Consider the following 17,129-nt stretch of genomic DNA (forward strand, 5'->3'; position numbering starts at 1 on the left):
TTGATCTGTCTAATGTTGACAGTGGAGTGTTGAAGTCTCCCATTATTATTGTATGGGAGTCTAAGTCTCTTTGTAAGTCTCTAAGGACTTGCTTTATGAATCTGGGTGCTCCTGTATTGGGTGCATCTATATTTAGGATAGTTAGCTCTTCCTGTTGAATTGATCTCTTTACCATTATGTAATGGCCTTCTTTGTCTCTTTTGATCTTTGATGGTTTAAAGTCTATTTTATCAGAGACTAGGATTGCAACCCCTGCTTTTTTTTGTTCTCCATTTGCTTGGTAGATCTTCCTCCATCCCTTTATTTTGAGCCTATGTATGTCTCTGCATGTGAGACGGGTCTCCTGAATACAGCAGACTGATGGGTCTTGACTCTTTTTCCAGTTTGCCAGTGTGTGTCTTTTAATTGGAGCATTTAGTCCATTTACGTTTAAGGTTAATATTGTTATGTGTGAACTTGATCCTGCCATTATGATATTAACTGGTTATTTTGCTCGTTAGTTGATGCAGTTTCTTCCTAGCCTCGATGGTCTTTACATTTTGGCATGTTTTTGCAATGGCTGGTACCGGTTGTTCCTTTCCATGTTTAGTGCTTCCTTCAGGGTCTCTTGTAAGGCAGGCCTCGTGGTGACAAAATCCCTAAGCATTTGCTTATCTGTAAAGGATTTTATTTCTCCTTCACTGATGAAACTTAGTTTGGCTGGATATGAAATTCTGGGTTTAACATTCTTTTCTTTAAGAATGTTGAATATTGGCCCCCACTCTCTTCTGGCTTGTAGAGTTTCTGCCAAGAGGTCTGCTGTTAGTCTGATGGGCTTCCCTTTGTGGGTAACCCGACCTTTCTCTCTGGTTGCCCTTAAGATTTTTTCCTTCATTTCAACTTTGGTGAATCTGGCAATTATGTGTCTTGGGGTTGCTCTTCTCGAGGAGTATCTTTGTGGTGTTCTCTGTATTTCCTGAATTTGAATGTTGGCCTGCCCTGCTAGGCTGGGGAAGTTCTCCTGGATGATATCATGAAGAGTGTTTTCCAATTTGGTTCCATTTTCCCCCTCACTTTCAGGCACCCCAATCAGACGTAGATTTGGTCTTTTTACATAATCCCATACTTCTTGCAGGCTTTGTTCATTTCTTTTTCTTCTTTTTTCTTTTGGTTTCTCTTCTTGCTTCATTTCATTCATTTGGTCCTCAATCGCTGATACTCTTTCTTCCAGTTGATCAAATCGGTTACTGAAGCTTGTGGATTTGTCACGTATTTCTCGTGTCATGGTTTTCATCTCTGTCATTTCATTTATGACCTTCTCTGCATTAATTATTCTAGCTATCAATTCTTCCACTCTTTTTTCAAGATTTTTAGTTTCTTTGCGCTGGGTACGTAATTCCTCCTTTAGCTCTAAGAAGTTTGATGGACTGAGGCCTTCTTCTCTCATCTCGTCAAAGTCATTCTCTGACCAGCTTTGATCTGTTGCTGGCGATGAGCTGCGTTCCTTTGCAGGGGGAGATGCGCTCTCATTTTTTGAATTTCCAGCTTTTCTGTCCTGCTTCTTCCCCATCTTTGTGGTTTTATCTGCCTCTGGTCTTTGATGATGGTGACGTACTGATGGGGTTTTGGTATAGGTGTTCTTCCTGTTTGGTAGTTTTCCTTCTAATAGTCAGGACCCTCAGCTGTAGGTCTGCTGGAGATTGCTTGAGGTCCACTCCAGACCCTGTTTGCCTGGGTATCAGCGGCAGAGGTTGCAGAAGATAGAATATTGCTGAACAGCGAGTGTACCTGTCTGATTCTTACTTTGGAAGCTTCCTCTCAGGGGTGTACTCCACCCTGTGAGGTGTAGGGTGTCAGACTGCCCCTAGTGGGGGATATCTCCCAGTTAGGCTACTCAGGGGTCAGGGACCCACTTGAGCAGGCCGTCTGTCCATTCTCAGATCTCAACCTCCGTGTTGGGAGATCCACTGCTCTCTTCAAAGCTGTCAGAGTCGTTCGGGTCTGCACAGGCCTCTTGCTGCTTCCCCTGTTGTTTTTTAGCTGTGCCCTGTCCCCAGAGGTGGAGTCTACAGAGACAGGCAGGTTTCCTTGAGCTGCTGTGAGCTCCACCCAGTTCAAGCTTCCCAACGGCTTTGTTTACCTACTTAAGCCTCAGCAATGGCACGCGCCCCTCCCCCCAGCCTCACTGCTGCCTTGCGGTTAGATCGCAGACTGCTGTGCTAGCAATGAGGGAGGCTCCGTGGCCGTGGGACCCTCCTGGCCAGGTGTGGGTATAATCTCCTGGTGTGCCCGTTTGCTTAAAGCGCAGTATTGGGGTGGGAATTACCCGATTTTCCAGGTGTTGTGTGTCTCAGTTCGCCTGGCTAGGAAAAGGGATTCCCTTCCCCCTTGTGCTTCCCAGGTGAGGCGATGCCTCGCCCTGCTTCACCTCTCGCTGGTCGGGCTGCCACAGCTGGCCAGCACCGATTGTCCGGCACTCCCCAGTGAGATGACCCCAGTACCTCAGTTGAAAATGCAGAAATCACCGGTCTTCTGTGTCACTCACGCCGGGAGTTGGAGACTGGAGCTGTTCCTATTCGGCCATCTTGCTCTGCCTTGGCTTCACATTTTGATGCCCCTTTTTGATTTGTGATCTAAGATCAGGCTGCTCTCAGGTACTAACCTGAAAATGCCCCAGAATGCTGGCTCCACAAACTCCTCTCAGATCCATGGCCTGCACATGCATACGTGCTCAGACCCCTGGGGCACCACCATCTAACATGGATTGCTCCATGTTATACCCACACAGAGTTCTGGACTTGGTCATCCAGGGCGGATGAGCAGCCCACAGCTGAGTGGCTGTGGAAATGGGCAGTGTCCCATGGGGCTGATCATTTGAATTTTGTCTGATGCATGTGATAGAGATTATTATCCAAATGACCACGCTTATTCTGTAAGCCAACTGTATACCAACTGCCTGCACCTTAGAAATGGAGGGCTACCTTTACAAAGCCAGAACAGCAGCAGTTAGAAGCGGAGAGGTACTGAAGGGAGTTTAGGGAAGACAAGTATAGGATGTTTCATGGTTGAGGCAGGCTAGGCCACTGACTGTTTTGAGATGTTTTTTGTTGGTTTCAATAGCAACTCTGTTTGTTCTGGAGATCCTGGCTTGGTCTTGACTTCCAGGAACTTGTAGGAATTTCTAGTCTCTAAATAGCCTCTTCCTGTTCTTTCACCTGTCCCTGGAGTTACATTGGTTTCCTGTCTTTCCACACCGAAAACAGACTTGGTCCTTGGCAGTGGTAGGCCAGTGATACCTTAGACAGTACTGGACCATTTATACTGTTGGTGTTCTCTAGGATCCTTGTCTAGAAGAGCCTCCTAGTTACCATTTAACCTGATCTTCCTGAACATGATCCTAGGTTCCAGCCAGTTCTTGACACAGTTAACTTTTTTTTTTTTTTTTTTTGAGACGGAGTCTCGCTTTGTCGCCCAGGCTGGAGTGCAGTGGCACAATCTCGGTTCACTGCAAGCTCCGCCTCCCAGGTTCACGCCATTCTCCTGCCTCAGCCTCCCGAGTAGCTGGGACTACAGGCGCCCACCACTACGCCTGACTAATTTTTTGTATTTTTAGTAGAGACGGGGTTTCACCACGTTAGCCAGGATGGTCTCGATCTCCTGACCTTGTGATCTGCCCATCTTGGCCTCCCAAAGTGCTGGGATTACAGGCGTGAGCCACCACGCCCGGCCGACACAGTTAACTTCTTCAACTTTTTTTTTTTTAAGACAGTCTTGCTCTGTTGTCCAGGCTAGAATGCAGTGGTGTGACTGTGGCTCATGGCAGCCTCAGCCTCTCAGGCTCAGGCAATTCTCGCACTTCAGCCTCCCAAGTAGCTGGGACTACAGGCATGTGCCATCACACCTGGCTAATTTTCACATTTTTGTACAGATATGGTCTCGCTATGTTGGCAAGGCTGGTCTTGAACTCCTGGGCTTCCCACCTTGGCCTCCCAAAGGGATTATAGGCATAAGCCACTGCCCCTGGCTGATATAACTTTAGGTTTACCTTAGCTGGTGAAACTTTTGGGCCTGGTTCCAACTGACCTTAAGGCAACTCTCTGTCGCAGACCTAGCTTCAACACCCTTCTCTGTCTTGCCTCCACTCTGAATGTCCCTGGTTCTTTGCTAGGGCTCGGCTTTAAGAGTCCCTCTTGATCTTTGGCATCATTGTAGCCCAGGACCCAGATGGGACTCCAGTGGTTCCAACATAACCTGTAGCCTCACACTGCCCCCCCAAACTCTCAGATTTTTCTGTCTCCCCAGACCACCCTGCACACATCTCAACTAGCTCAACTTTCTCTTTTTAAAAAAGATTACGCATCTCTGTTAGTTGAAAGAGGGTCTACAAACATTTTTCCTTTTTCTGCTGGGTATGGCAAGGAGAAGTCATTTTGTCTTCCAACCACCAGAGTCTTTTGCTATTTCCTAAGGTGTTACAAGGATCAATGGGTTAATACGTAAAATGCTTAGAAGAGAGCCTGGCAAATGGTTCTTGCTGAGGAAGTATTTGCTTTCTCTGTTACTATACCATTATTATGATTTTTAATTATTATTAAATAATTATTTTATTTTAACATTTTAATTATTATTATTTTAAATTATTATTCCATTATTACTATTTCCATAATGTTACTATTCCATTATCATTTACTTTTGCCCTGGGTCTTGGTCCTCTCTTATTCCAGCCTCTGGAGTGACTTTCAAACTGAATGCCTATAGGATAAGTGCTCTGCCCTCAAAGCTCCCCAGTTGGGGCTCCAACCTTACAGGTGTGGGTCTGCCAGTTGCTCCCTGGGTTCCTTGCTCCCAGCCACCACCCTCTTCTCCATCATCCCCATCCCAACTTCTCTCATGCTGATTTCATGAAGCTCTCTCCTTGCTGTTTTTTCTTTCTGTCTGAAGCACAGCTCACCGTCACAGGTCATGGCTGTACAGACCCAGTTTCCACAGGCACAGACACAGCGGTTACAGTCCACCTCAGTCTCAGCTCCATCTGCATACGTTTCATCCTCCAGGGCACACTCTGTTGGGTCAGAAATGTGGGGCAACAGTTTAGTTGTGAGGGTGGAACAGGGCATCTTTACTACAGTCTGTGCACCTTACCCTTTTTTCCCAGACAAGACCTGCCTATCGCTCAGAAGCACTATATCTGAGCAAATGCCACCATCAACCTAAAGAATGTGGGGTCCTAACTTCACCATGGGAATAATGGGCTGGGGCCCAGTTTAGAATCATAGGAGGGCATTTTCTCAGCTAGCTCTGGAGAGTTCCACCAATCCTCTCTATCTTGGCTCCTACAAAATGCCTCCATTTCCTACAGCTCTCTATTTCTTAGGTTAGGCATACTCTTCTCAGGAGGGTTGAAAGATGGGTTGAGGCACTTGAGAAACTCTTGGAAGCTGAGTTTCCAATCAGCATTTTCATCAGACAGTTCAATGAGAGCATCAACACAGAGTCCCCTGAAACAAAACACAGGATAAATGTGTTAGCAAGACCTCAGCTTCACTAGAAGGAGGGAAGTAAGCATCAGGACCACATACACCCAGGGCTTCCATAGGAGGCCAAGAAGATGACTGCTAACTGAAACAGCCTCTCTCTACACTGACCCAACACAACTATTATCCATCCTCACCAGTGCAGGCATCTAACCTTTAGTTTGTTATACTGAATGTCAGATCGCTCCAGCTGTTCAAATGTTCCCCTTAAGATGACTAAAGTTTCGTGAATGGTTTTGTCTACTTTGATTGACAAATGTTTTCACTGCCTGCACACCTTCCACTAGTAATTGCCTTTCCCCATGGCATACACATGTCAAGTCAACCAAACTAGGAAAATCAAAACAGAAGAGATATGACAGATGATATGAAAAGAATATAGGATTTGAAAGAATATGAAGTTCAAGCAAGAATCACCATTATCATCATTCTAGAAAGAGATTTTCAGAAAAGCTTTTAGAACTCAGCTCCATTACTTCTTCCTTGGGCTGGATTTGAGGCCTGGCTCAATCACTTACTACTCAAATGAACTTGAGCTAGTTATTCAACTTGTCTGAGCCTGTCTTCCCAGCCGTAAAAGGAGGTCAAGAAGCCCTCCTTCACTGGGATATCATGAGGCTCAAACATTGAAATTGTAAAACATTATATAATTTCAGATTATCAAAATGTGAAGGATTTACAGAACCTATACTTTAAGGTCATAGACTATTATTAAAGAAGAATCCTTCTAGAAACTGTGCAATGTACTTCTTTTGGAAAAAAGAGATGCTTTTCCTATTTTTAATTCCTACTGATGCTGAAACCACATCAAAAGTTTCTTAGCGATTAGTTTTTATTAATATTTATTCTGGAATAATACCATAAAAGTAGACGGGCATATATCTGTAACAGTCAGGGCAATCGCCATGAAATAGCACTAATTATCTAAAAATCAGAACAAAGCTATTTTGGACCTACAGTTAAATAATACATTAATGTAATTCCTTCAGAAAATTAATCAGTAAAACATCACCCACAACATTCAGAAACAACTTGCCCTGATGTGCCCTTGGCAATTTATTTTAAAATTATATTCTTCTATTCTTTGCAAGTTCTGACCAGAAACAATAACTATTTGATTAGATATCAGTGGTACTCAATATATTAATTCATACTTTCATAGAACAGAACAGGACAGAATTGTCATTTTGCTTTTTGTATGACATTCTCTCACTGGTGGCTCTTTTGCAGGTGGGAAAGGGTTTAAGTCCCCTCTCCTAGGTGGTCTTCCCTTGTGGATCATTCTCTGACCCCTTGTTCCTCTCACCTAAGCAACTTGTTGTTCTCCTGGTCTGGATACGTGGTAATATTGATGGCAGTTTCATTCTGTTCCACAAACTTCAGGAATTCACTGGAGTCCAGGCGAGAGTCACCATTATCAAAGTTCTAGAAAGGGCATGACGAGATCATTCAGGAATGTTTTGCAGAACCCCTGTTCCATCATTGCTTCACTCAGCTGACCCGCCTCTGATTCATCTTATTCTTAATACATTCCAACCCTGCCCTGGCCTCAGAGGGTCATGGCAACAAATGCTCTAATTCGTGGGACATGCAGAGAAGGTACCTGTGCCCAAGAGGAAAGAGGAAAAGTGCTTGGGGAGAGGAGGCAACCTGAACACGCTGTATGGCCCTATCTCTGACACTGCCCTGTAGACACTTTTGACTATACCTTTGGGTACAGACCAACCTCCACATCATGTTCACAAACCCTGACGAACATGTAAGAAGAGTTTAAAGTTGCAAGCTGTGAATCAGAATCTTTGTAGCAGGTCCCAGAACATGTTTCTAATGAGCTGCTCAGGAACAGCAATGCAGATAACCCTCTAAGCTCACTTCGGACTTATAAGATCATTTCTTGTTGCTTGATTCCAGCCTCCTTGTCCTGTTCTCGGTGCTTAACTTTCACCTTGCTGCCCGTAACTGATCACATCAGTGAGAACTCAGGCAAAGGCCTCAAAGCAATAAGCTACAGACAGGGGTCATCATGCAAAGTTCCTGCTCCTCTGCCCTGTGGGCCCCACTGCAGATGTGTGCACAGGTCCTCAGATCACCCAGCTCAGGCTGTTCTCATGACCTAGCTGGCATCCCACGAGCACAAAGTGAGGGGTACAGTGAGCTCACACACTGTTCTCTATGGCAAGATGCTAAACTGAGACCTCAGCCATCTGGGACCATTCAAGACACCTAGGCACTAGCTGCAGGAGGGTGTCAAAATCAAGACTGATCAAATTCCAAGTTCCATACTGCTGCTCTCCTAACAAGTTTCAACAGCATTTTCCCCTTCCCTCCCAAATCCTTTCCCTAGGCTGCCTCATGCTGCTGCCCTGGGAAAGGATTAGCTTCCCCATGTTACTTTCAAGATGGCTCCCCAGATGGTGCAAGGGATTCTGGAAGAAACATCTATCCAAATTTCTAGATAGAAGGGCAAAATGTAGCTAGCAACTCTCTCCTGACTGCCACGTGTTACAGGTGTTCCACTCTAATGTTGTATAATGAAGGTGTGCATGAAACAACTATTAGGCCTATGCTTAGTACGTACTTACTATTCTTGTCCTAATTCCCAGGAACGGGTCTCTGATGTCCTTTATTCACTATACAATTTTCCCTGACGAAACTTCTCTAAGTGTTTACCTTGTGAGGTCTTGATTAAGTAATCGAAAATAATTAAATTAAGTTTGGCTGGGAGCCACTGTTAGTAGCACAGGACTTTCTTGAGTTCAAATGTTGCATGTACTGGGCAAATGGGAGCAACCCTCAAAGACCCCAGTGTCATCAGGGCCTGACGATGGAATGAGTGTAGGGAGGGAAACCCTCCAGCACTAGCTACAGACCCAGTGCCACATGGCCCAAGTGAGCACCATGAACCTGGCAACCACAGTCCAGGCAGCTCTGTGTACACAAACTTCAGTAGGACTAGAATCAGGCCTGCAGCTGGGGGAAGGTTCAGCCCATGTGCTTTCTCAACTCATGAGGGCCCAGGGCTCAACCCCCCAGGCCAGAGCTGTATATAGAATCCACAGGAACACAGAATTCTGGTGCCTGCCCCAGAAATAGCCTGGAATGCCTGGGGGGTCTGCCTGTGAGGTCCTAATCATGGACTATGAACCAACCTAATTCATTCAGCCTCTCTTCAGTCAGTCAGTTACAAAGACCTAGTATCTCTCTGTGCCTGTTTCCCCAGCTCTATACAGGTTGAGTATCCCTTATCTGAGATGCTTGGGACCAGAAGTATTTCAGATTTCAGATTTTGGGAAGTTTAAATATGTATAATGAGATATCTTGGGGATGGGATTCAAATGTAAACATGAAATTCATTTCTGTGTCCTATATACCTTACACACCTAGCCTTAAGGTAATTTTTATATAATAGTTTAAATAATTTTGTGCATGAAACAAAGTTTTGACTATTTTGAATGCTACCCATCACATGAATTCAGGTGTGAAATTTTCCACTTATGGCATCATGTTGGTGCTCAAAAAGTTTCAGATTTCAAATTTTTGGATTAGGAATGCTCAACCTGCCTTTGAGATAACAAAACTTTTCTTCTATCGAACTGTAGGGTTGTGGAAAGGCAGAAAAGATATATGTCATGAGATCTGTGCTTGGGGCCCATCAATTTAAGTTTGGAGACTCTTCAGAGGAGATGGGCTGAGACAGGCACCTGCTTGTGCACAGCAGCTGGGGCTGTGTGGGCTGTGATGACAGGGTAAAGGAGATAAGAAGGCTGGCTCAGGTGTCAGCCCTGGCCATCAGGAGCCACAGGGATTGAGATCATACCCAGATGAAATTAGGAATGGATTAGATTCCAAATTCCAAGAGCATGGAAGGCTCTTTCTACCTGGGTCTTTCTTCATTCTGTTATGCTTTCACCTAAGAAATGGTGACTACATCACTGGTTATGGTGAGAGTCAGATTTTGGCCTTATTCAAATTCTAACTCAATTTGGCTTTTGACTAATTTTGATGTAAGAAATGCCAGCTGGGCTGGGGAAAAATTCACTGGTTCAGAACAGTCTCTTTGAGATGTAAGACCTTTCACCAACAGGCAGCTGCTGACCTAGGAGGAGGCAGTCTCCCGTTGAAGATAGCAGCACATAAGACTCTGATAATCATCAAAAAGTAGAAAATTAAACCTGTTTTCTCCTGGAAGACACTGCCAGAGTGTCTGGGAAGAGGGGATTTTGTGTCTGTCAGTCAAGATCAAGGTTTCTTAGATGCTTGGGTGTGAGAATGCCCTAGAGAAGAGCTACTTTCTCAAAGGGCCTTACAGCTTTCAGAAGGGAGCCTGTAAAAGTGAGTTACTGCTGGAGGAGATGGAGATGTGTTGAGGGGAATGTGGTCTAGGTTCTTGGGAATCAAATCTAACAGCAGATGTCAGTGATGCCCGAGGCAGAGTGCCATCGAAGGGCCACTAAAGAATGGTTACAAGGTCCCAAGTGGCCCTTGGAAAGGAGTATCCTGGGCCCCACACCTCCTATGCTGTAATTGTAGGGCAAAGTCACTGCTCACAGCAGGCCCTGCAGGTACCTTTGCCATTCACTCAGCTTTTGAACAGTCACTTTCTTTACATTACTTTTTGTCCCTGTCCAACTGTCCTGGCTCAGCACTATTATGTGTTTTTCTGTAGAAGAGGAACCATTCTTGCCCTAAGGGCTCTGTCACGTGGGAGTGGTTGAGACAGAGGACAGAGCAAGAAAGGCTGTGCCTTTTCATCTGGGTATGATCTCAAAAACTTGGAATCCAGAGATTTAATATCTGCCATAGAGGAGAGAAATCTCTATGTAAAAATAATAACACAAATGAAGTCTTAAATAACCAAATATCCATTTGAAGCCAACCCAGTATTTCTTCATCTGTGGGTTCTACAGTGTCAGTTAGAAAGTGAAATCCACAGACTAGACTGGCATTGGCCACATTAGGTGGCCTCAGAGCGGCCAAAAAGTCCCTCATGTGTCTGAAGTTACTCCCGAGTCCCGGCTGGGTTGGGCCCTGGAGGCATGTGAGGGAGTAGATGGCTGGGGCATCTACCTAGATGTCTGTAAGTGAAGAGGGCTTTGGTGCTTGCATGGAAATGTGGGTGTCTGAATATGTCTGTGTGTAGGATGTGTCTCTCTGTGGCATGTGAGTCTCTGTATGTGGTGTGTGTGTGTGTGCGTGTCTGACATGTTTGAGTTTGAGTGTGTCTTTCTCTGTGCTTCTGAGTGTGATATTCTGAGTGTGATGTGCCTGTGTGTGTCTGTGTTCTTGTCAATCAGCTGTAAGAATGCCCTTAATTGCTGCTTATAACTCTCAAGTTCTGTGAGAGATCTGCATGCTATGATAGCCCGAGCCATCACTAAATATTATAACCTCCTTCATTTCTCTTTGTGAAAATAGCATCTCTCCTGCTCCCAAGTGGAACACTCTGTCTCTTCAACTAATTATGATAGGGAACAGCAATATCTAAGTTCAGGAAGAATCTCTGGACCCATGAAATGCCAGTCCATTGATTCTTCTCAGATGAAGAATCTCTCCAGGCCATGGGCAGTCAAGTTAATGACTTAGAGAAATGTCTAGGCAGGAAAGAGGCTGAAGTGGTCCCGGTCTGGGTGCAATCAGAGGGTATTTTGTATTAACAGCCAGCTTCATAAGGTATCATGGGGAGTAGGGGACAGAGCTTGGCCCTAACTGACAGGTTCTCCAAGACCTTTGTGGCTTTAACTGCCTGAAGGCAGCAGCACATGTGTGTTAGATACCAAAGACTCCACTGCTTACTCCCACTAATAAAGCTGGTCAGAAGGCAACTTTCACGGCTTCAACAATGATCTATGATGAGGAAACTCAGGGAGTCTATGCAGGTTTACATTTCCTGTGGTCTGGGAAGATGTGATCAGGCAATGGGAGAAGGAAGCTTCCCTTTCTATGGGCCTGAATAGTCTTCCTCCTACCTCTGGATTACCTTAAAATACTTGTCTAGGATTTCACTGTAGTTGCTGCCTTTAGAGAACCAGCCATCTGGAATGATCTCAGCTTCCAGCCACTGGATGATGCGACGTCGGAGCTCATCACGGTTGGACTGATAGCAAACAACTGCAAGAAAGTGGAGGATGTCAGCTGGAGCAGTCAGGGGAGGACCCCAATGATATCTGGTACCCACTGTGTGGGAGGATCGGTGCCCACGGAGACAGGATTAGCACATCCAGGGTACACAATTGGAAAAAGTCTAGCCCAGGATTCAAGCTCCCATCTCTAAAATATTTGTAAAGATTGAGAATATTGAAACAGATTTTGCTGCTTATGTGAGAAATAACTAGAGCAGAAAAATAAAGGATACTTTCATTAACTTTAGGAAGCTGAAGGGGAAAAAATCAAAGCAGCTCTCTTGACTCAAAGATGAGCTGAAATAATACATGAATAAATGAGAATATTACAGTTTTTTATGCCACTAGATTTCTGATTTTCTCCAGTTTCTCCCTTTCTCACCAACTAGGTCCATCCAAACTTTCCCCTACTTAACAACTGTATACCCCCTACATCGTCCTTTATTACGAACAAGAGAATGTGAAGCCCATCAAGGGCCATGTTGAAGCCCTGCTCTGGACAGCTGTTGTCCACTGGAAATAACAGGGGGTGCTGAGAGTTGAGTGGATGGGGAAGCAGAGGAGAGAAAGCTTTGGCAGAAGAGAATTCCTGGAAGACAACACATGTTGCGGGTGAAAAGGGCACTGGGCCAGGGGAATGAAAATCTGGGAGTCCTTCCCCAGTCTGCCAATTACCAGCTGTGTGATACAGAAAACTCACTTAGCCTCTTTGAGCCTCAATTTCCTCATCTATATGGTAATTACAGTACGATCTACTTCACAAAGGCTACTATGAGAATCTAAGGAAAGTATGTGCAAAAAAGTTCTGTAACTATACATCATGATAAAATTTTAGTGATCACTAATAGAAAACCACAGAAGTCTTACTGGCACTTCCAGTTATCCCCTTCCAAAAAGAGTTGTGCCTTCTATTTGCTAGTCCCATAGCATGAGCATGTCTTACAGGATGTTGAAAAACAAACTCAGTGACTGTCCTGTTCATGCAGTTCAATCACTACTCAGGAAAAATGGGAAAACACAGCCAACATTCTGACCCAACCAGCTGCTTCAATTGGCAAACACACACACACACACACAAATGTAGTTTTGCAGCTTTTCTGAGCTGTGTTGAGGAGTGGTCAGTTCTGGGACACAATTCTGATGCACAGAAGATCTTATAAGCTTGGCAGGGATTGTGGAACACAACATTTCTATCATGAAAAGAATGTCCTCCCTGAGATGCACACAGTAGAAAAAATAGGCACTCACCTGGGCTGGCAGATGGACTTACGGATTTCTTCTCTGCAAGACAAAAAGAGAAAATGTGTAATGCAAAGTGAAGGAAAAAAGAAAATCTTTCTGTATTTCTAGGATTACAACTGCTCCACACATAGAGGACTATTTGTAACCTTTTCATCATTTTGTCTTGAATCCTTTCCTTCTTCTAGGGCCCAGGTATGAGGATCTTCTGTTTCCTGCTTTGTCTGACAATTTAGGGCCACTGAGTTACCCTTCTGGCCTCACACCTCCTCCTGTTGCATTGAGGGGTCACTGGGATTTTGAGAATTCAAATGGAGAATCATTCTGGACAGGGAATGGAGTGGAGACAATCACCTGGGTAACAGCTTCTTGTTTCTTCAAGGAAGGGCAAGACTGAGAGGGGCTGGGCAGGGCTATGGCTTGGCAGAGGGCTGGTATCTAATTAGCAACAAGTGTGGGACTTCCTTCTTATTCTAATGGCAATGGTTTCAGCACAAAATAGAGGAAACAATACTGAGAGGTGTCCAAATTAAAAAGCATGGGGAAAGTGAAACTTACATGCTTTCTAAGAAGGTACATAATTCATTTAAGGAACTTCATTATTGTTACTGATTACGATGGGGTCCACCATATTTACTACCCAGCTGTAGACAGTGCTGAAAACCTCCCTGGGGATCTGATACAGCAAACCCTGGGAAGAGGCCTGGGCCATCCAGGGCAAACCCAGCAGGCTCATGAGTGACAAGAGGATGCAACTCCAATCAACTGGGTGCTTTCCACAGCTCTGAGAGGCTGTGGTCATGGTAGAAAGACCATGTGGTCAGCCAGGTCACACTGCTCTGTTCCTCGGCTCCCATGGCTGAAGCTGCCTTGCAGTGATGAGAACACACCTTACCTTTGCAGTGTCCATCGTAATCAACCTGGATTTTGGATCCAGTGAGGCAGGCATCTCGATGCAGTTCACAGTGGTTGAGGTAGGTCTTGCCGTTACTGCCACATACAGGCCTCTTGTGAGGTTTGCATTGCTGAAACAGACCCAAAAGAGAATGTTTGTGCAGTTATGGATATCGACACATAGACACACACACATACACAGAGTCATTTTGTAAGGGGACTCTCCACCAGCAGAGATGGTGCTTCTATCCTACCAGGGCACAGGCAGTCACAGTTCTGGCCAACTGACCCTGTCTCAGTTGCCTATGGCCCTTAGTGCCTATCCTCGTCCAGGGTCATCTCTTCTATTCAGTGAAGAAAGAGACACCCTCTATGGTTTGAATGTTTGTGATCCCTCCAAAATTCATGTTGCTACTTAATCCACAATGCAAAACTATTAAGAGGTGAGGCCTTTAGGAGGTGATTAGGTCACGAGGACTCCTCCCTTGTGAATGAGGTTAAGAAGTGAATATAACAGTCTCCCTACAGCATTTGGCCCCTTTGGTCCTTCTGCCTTCTGCCATGTGAGGATGCCACATTCAAGGTCATCTTGGAAGTTAGAGACCAGGCCCTCACCAGACATCAAATCTGCTTGCGCCTCAATCTTGGACTTCCCAGCCTCCAAAACTGTGAGAATTAAATTCTTTTTATTTATTATTTACCCAATCTCAGATATTTTGTTATAGCTGCTCAAACAAACAAAGACAACCGCCTCACCACATCAAATTAGCAGAAAGGGCGTTCTATGAAAAATCAGAAATTTGAATTCTCTGTCACTTTGGAAAAAGTCATTTAATGTCTCAGAAGATCTAAGATCCCTTAATATTCCAACATTCAATGACACAAAACAGCCAGAGCTGAGAGCTGGGAATGTGGAGAGACTTGACAGGCAGGCAGGCAAACACATACACACACACACACACACACACATTTCAATTCTTCCACAGCCTAATTATAAAGATCTCTTGCTTTATATACTATTGCAGGGCCACTTTGTTTTCCTCCTAATCTCAAGCCTTTGTTGTGAAGCTAGGAGTAAGGTTGCCTGGGTCTTTGTGAAGTACTACAGAGAATCATTATGGACAGGGAAATGGAACAAAGTTCATGTGGAAACTAGCTTATGCTTTGGCTGCTGAAGGTGCCAAGATCACAGGCAAGCTCATTTTCTTTGGACTTCTATGGTTTTTAAAGGGGAGAAGTGGGAAGCAAGTTTAGCTCAGATCCAATAAAGAAAGGAAGTGAAACAAGAAAGAGCAGATGGTAAAAAGCAGCACAGAGCACTGGAAGTGGATAGCAGCCCAACCTCTCCAATTTTAGTTGACAATACCAAAAATACAAATTTCAGTGAACCAATATTTATTATGGAGTGCTCACTATGTGCTGGGAAATGGACAAAACCAAATGTGGTCTCTGTCATCACAGCATCTCCTGAGACCTTAGGTTTGGTTTCAGCTCACCCACATCTAGTTGTACAATTTTTAGGATAAGGTTTCCAGATCCTAAGTCCAGGCTTATGCCACCACACTGTGGCCAGGTACACTGCCAGTGAGGACCTCCCAGAGCTAACGGATCCCCAGCAGGATCTGGCTTTTAGGTTTCTGAGTTAGAAAACTTCCTTTCTGGGGCAACACATCAGGATCCTTAACCTGGGGACTAAATTGGTTGTATTTAATTTTGCAGAAAGACGTGTTTCCAGGCTATGAGTTGGTTTGACAGAAAAGAGAATGTCCAGGGTATTTATGTTCACTTTGGCGGCAGAACTTGTCAAAATCCAGCCTACAGAAGAAGTATTTATCAAAGGCTCTCTTTGTTTTTTAAACATCAAAAAAAACCTGCATCTCATCTACTGTTTTTAAAAATTTTGCATATCCTCTGACCTAGCAAGCTCTGGTGTCAATCAATGCTACAGAAATAAAGGCAGTAGCATGTAAGGGTATTTGCACAAGGATGTTATTGGTTATAGTGGTAAACAACCCATAGAACCAACTGAATGTCCATTTATGGGAAAATGATAGAATAAATCTAGTTCTTTTATATTACTAAATATTATGCCACTACAATGAGTTAAATGAATTAAAACTACATGTGCTGATCTAGAGTGTTGTCCCTGATAATGAGTAAAGAATACAAACTGTATATATCTATATCATGATCCCATTTTTGCATAAAATAGGGGGAACCATTATGTCTACAGTAGTATATAAACCCTAATGCTTACAGTAACATAGAAAAGAAAAACATGTGGAACAACATGTACCAAATTGTTAACACTGGTTACTTCAGACTAAGGGATTGAAGGGTTATGGGGAAAGATTATAATTTTATGTCTGTGTAAATGTCTGTACTATTTGACTTATATAAAACAATTCTTATTTTTTAATTAAAAAAATCTTATAAAGCTAAATTAAAAAAAAAGAAAAAATATCCATGTATTAAAAATCAGGAACCTGGCATAAAAATTCCATGTTTCTCAGAGGGATGAGGTATGCTTTTATAAAGAGACTGAAATCATTGGCACTGCCTACTGATGGGTGGCTCCGCAAGGTAGCCACATAGGCCTTGGCCACTGTCCTCTGGCTCCTGACATTAGGACTTACCTCAATGCACAGACAGGTGGGTTCCCCTTTCTCTGTGACTGCACATTCCCGGCCAGCTCCACAAAACACATTGGCACAGATCTTGGATTTGCTCCTTAGCTCTTCCTAAAACACACAATCATAAAAGAAACCATGGGACTGAGATGAACCCATTAAGGGATAAGCTCATAATGAGATTATCTTTCAGGCTTGGGCTTTGCTCTGGAGTCATGGCTCATGGTCTTAAACAGCTAGATGTTGGGTCTTAAACAGCTAGACGTTGCCTCCAACAGCGAGTGCCCTACTCCCAGACACTGCTTCAGCCCAGGTTCAGGTACTTCTGAGTCCCTAATATGTTTCTCAAAGAGCAAGAGTTCCTTTCTTGCATGCTTCCTTTCTCATAAAAATGCTTATTAAGCACCTATCTTATGCCAACACTACACTAAGGGATGGAGATACAAAGGACAGATCCTGTCCTCAGGAAGCTGCATGACTCTCAGAGGAAACTCACAAAGAAAGAGACATTTGGAGAACAACACAGGAAGTGCAAGAACAGGGTCACCAGGGAGCTGGAAGGGAGGGGGAGGGAGAGGGGGAGAATTTTTCAGAGGATACTTTCTGAAGATACTAGGCCTTAAGTGCTTCTTAAAGGATGAGAGGAGTAAGTCAGGCAGAAATGGAAACATTATAGAGAACTATGACTATCTGAAGGACCCAAACCTGACTGAATGGTGTTCAAGGCATTATCA

General features: G+C 44.2%; 1 protein-coding gene across 1 annotated transcript in view; it reads right to left on the bottom strand.

The window, feature by feature from the left end:
* FSTL1 (follistatin like 1) overlaps window positions 1-17,129 on the bottom strand; it is a 68,754-nt gene that overhangs the window by 16,834 nt on the left and 34,791 nt on the right. Inside the window, exons 3-9 of the mRNA XM_023214332.2 lie at window positions 16,402-16,506; window positions 13,767-13,896; window positions 12,881-12,913; window positions 11,491-11,621; window positions 6,820-6,938; window positions 5,365-5,477; window positions 4,931-5,041 (exon numbers count right to left, since the gene is read on the bottom strand). Of these exons, the coding sequence (XP_023070100.1) occupies window positions 4,931-5,041; window positions 5,365-5,477; window positions 6,820-6,938; window positions 11,491-11,621; window positions 12,881-12,913; window positions 13,767-13,896; window positions 16,402-16,506 (742 nt within the window). The remainder of the gene's footprint in view (window positions 1-4,930; window positions 5,042-5,364; window positions 5,478-6,819; window positions 6,939-11,490; window positions 11,622-12,880; window positions 12,914-13,766; window positions 13,897-16,401; window positions 16,507-17,129) is intronic.

The sequence above is a fragment of the Piliocolobus tephrosceles genome, chromosome 2, assembly GCF_002776525.5.
Source record: "Piliocolobus tephrosceles isolate RC106 chromosome 2, ASM277652v3, whole genome shotgun sequence".
Classification (NCBI taxonomy): Eukaryota; Metazoa; Chordata; class Mammalia; order Primates; family Cercopithecidae; genus Piliocolobus; species Piliocolobus tephrosceles.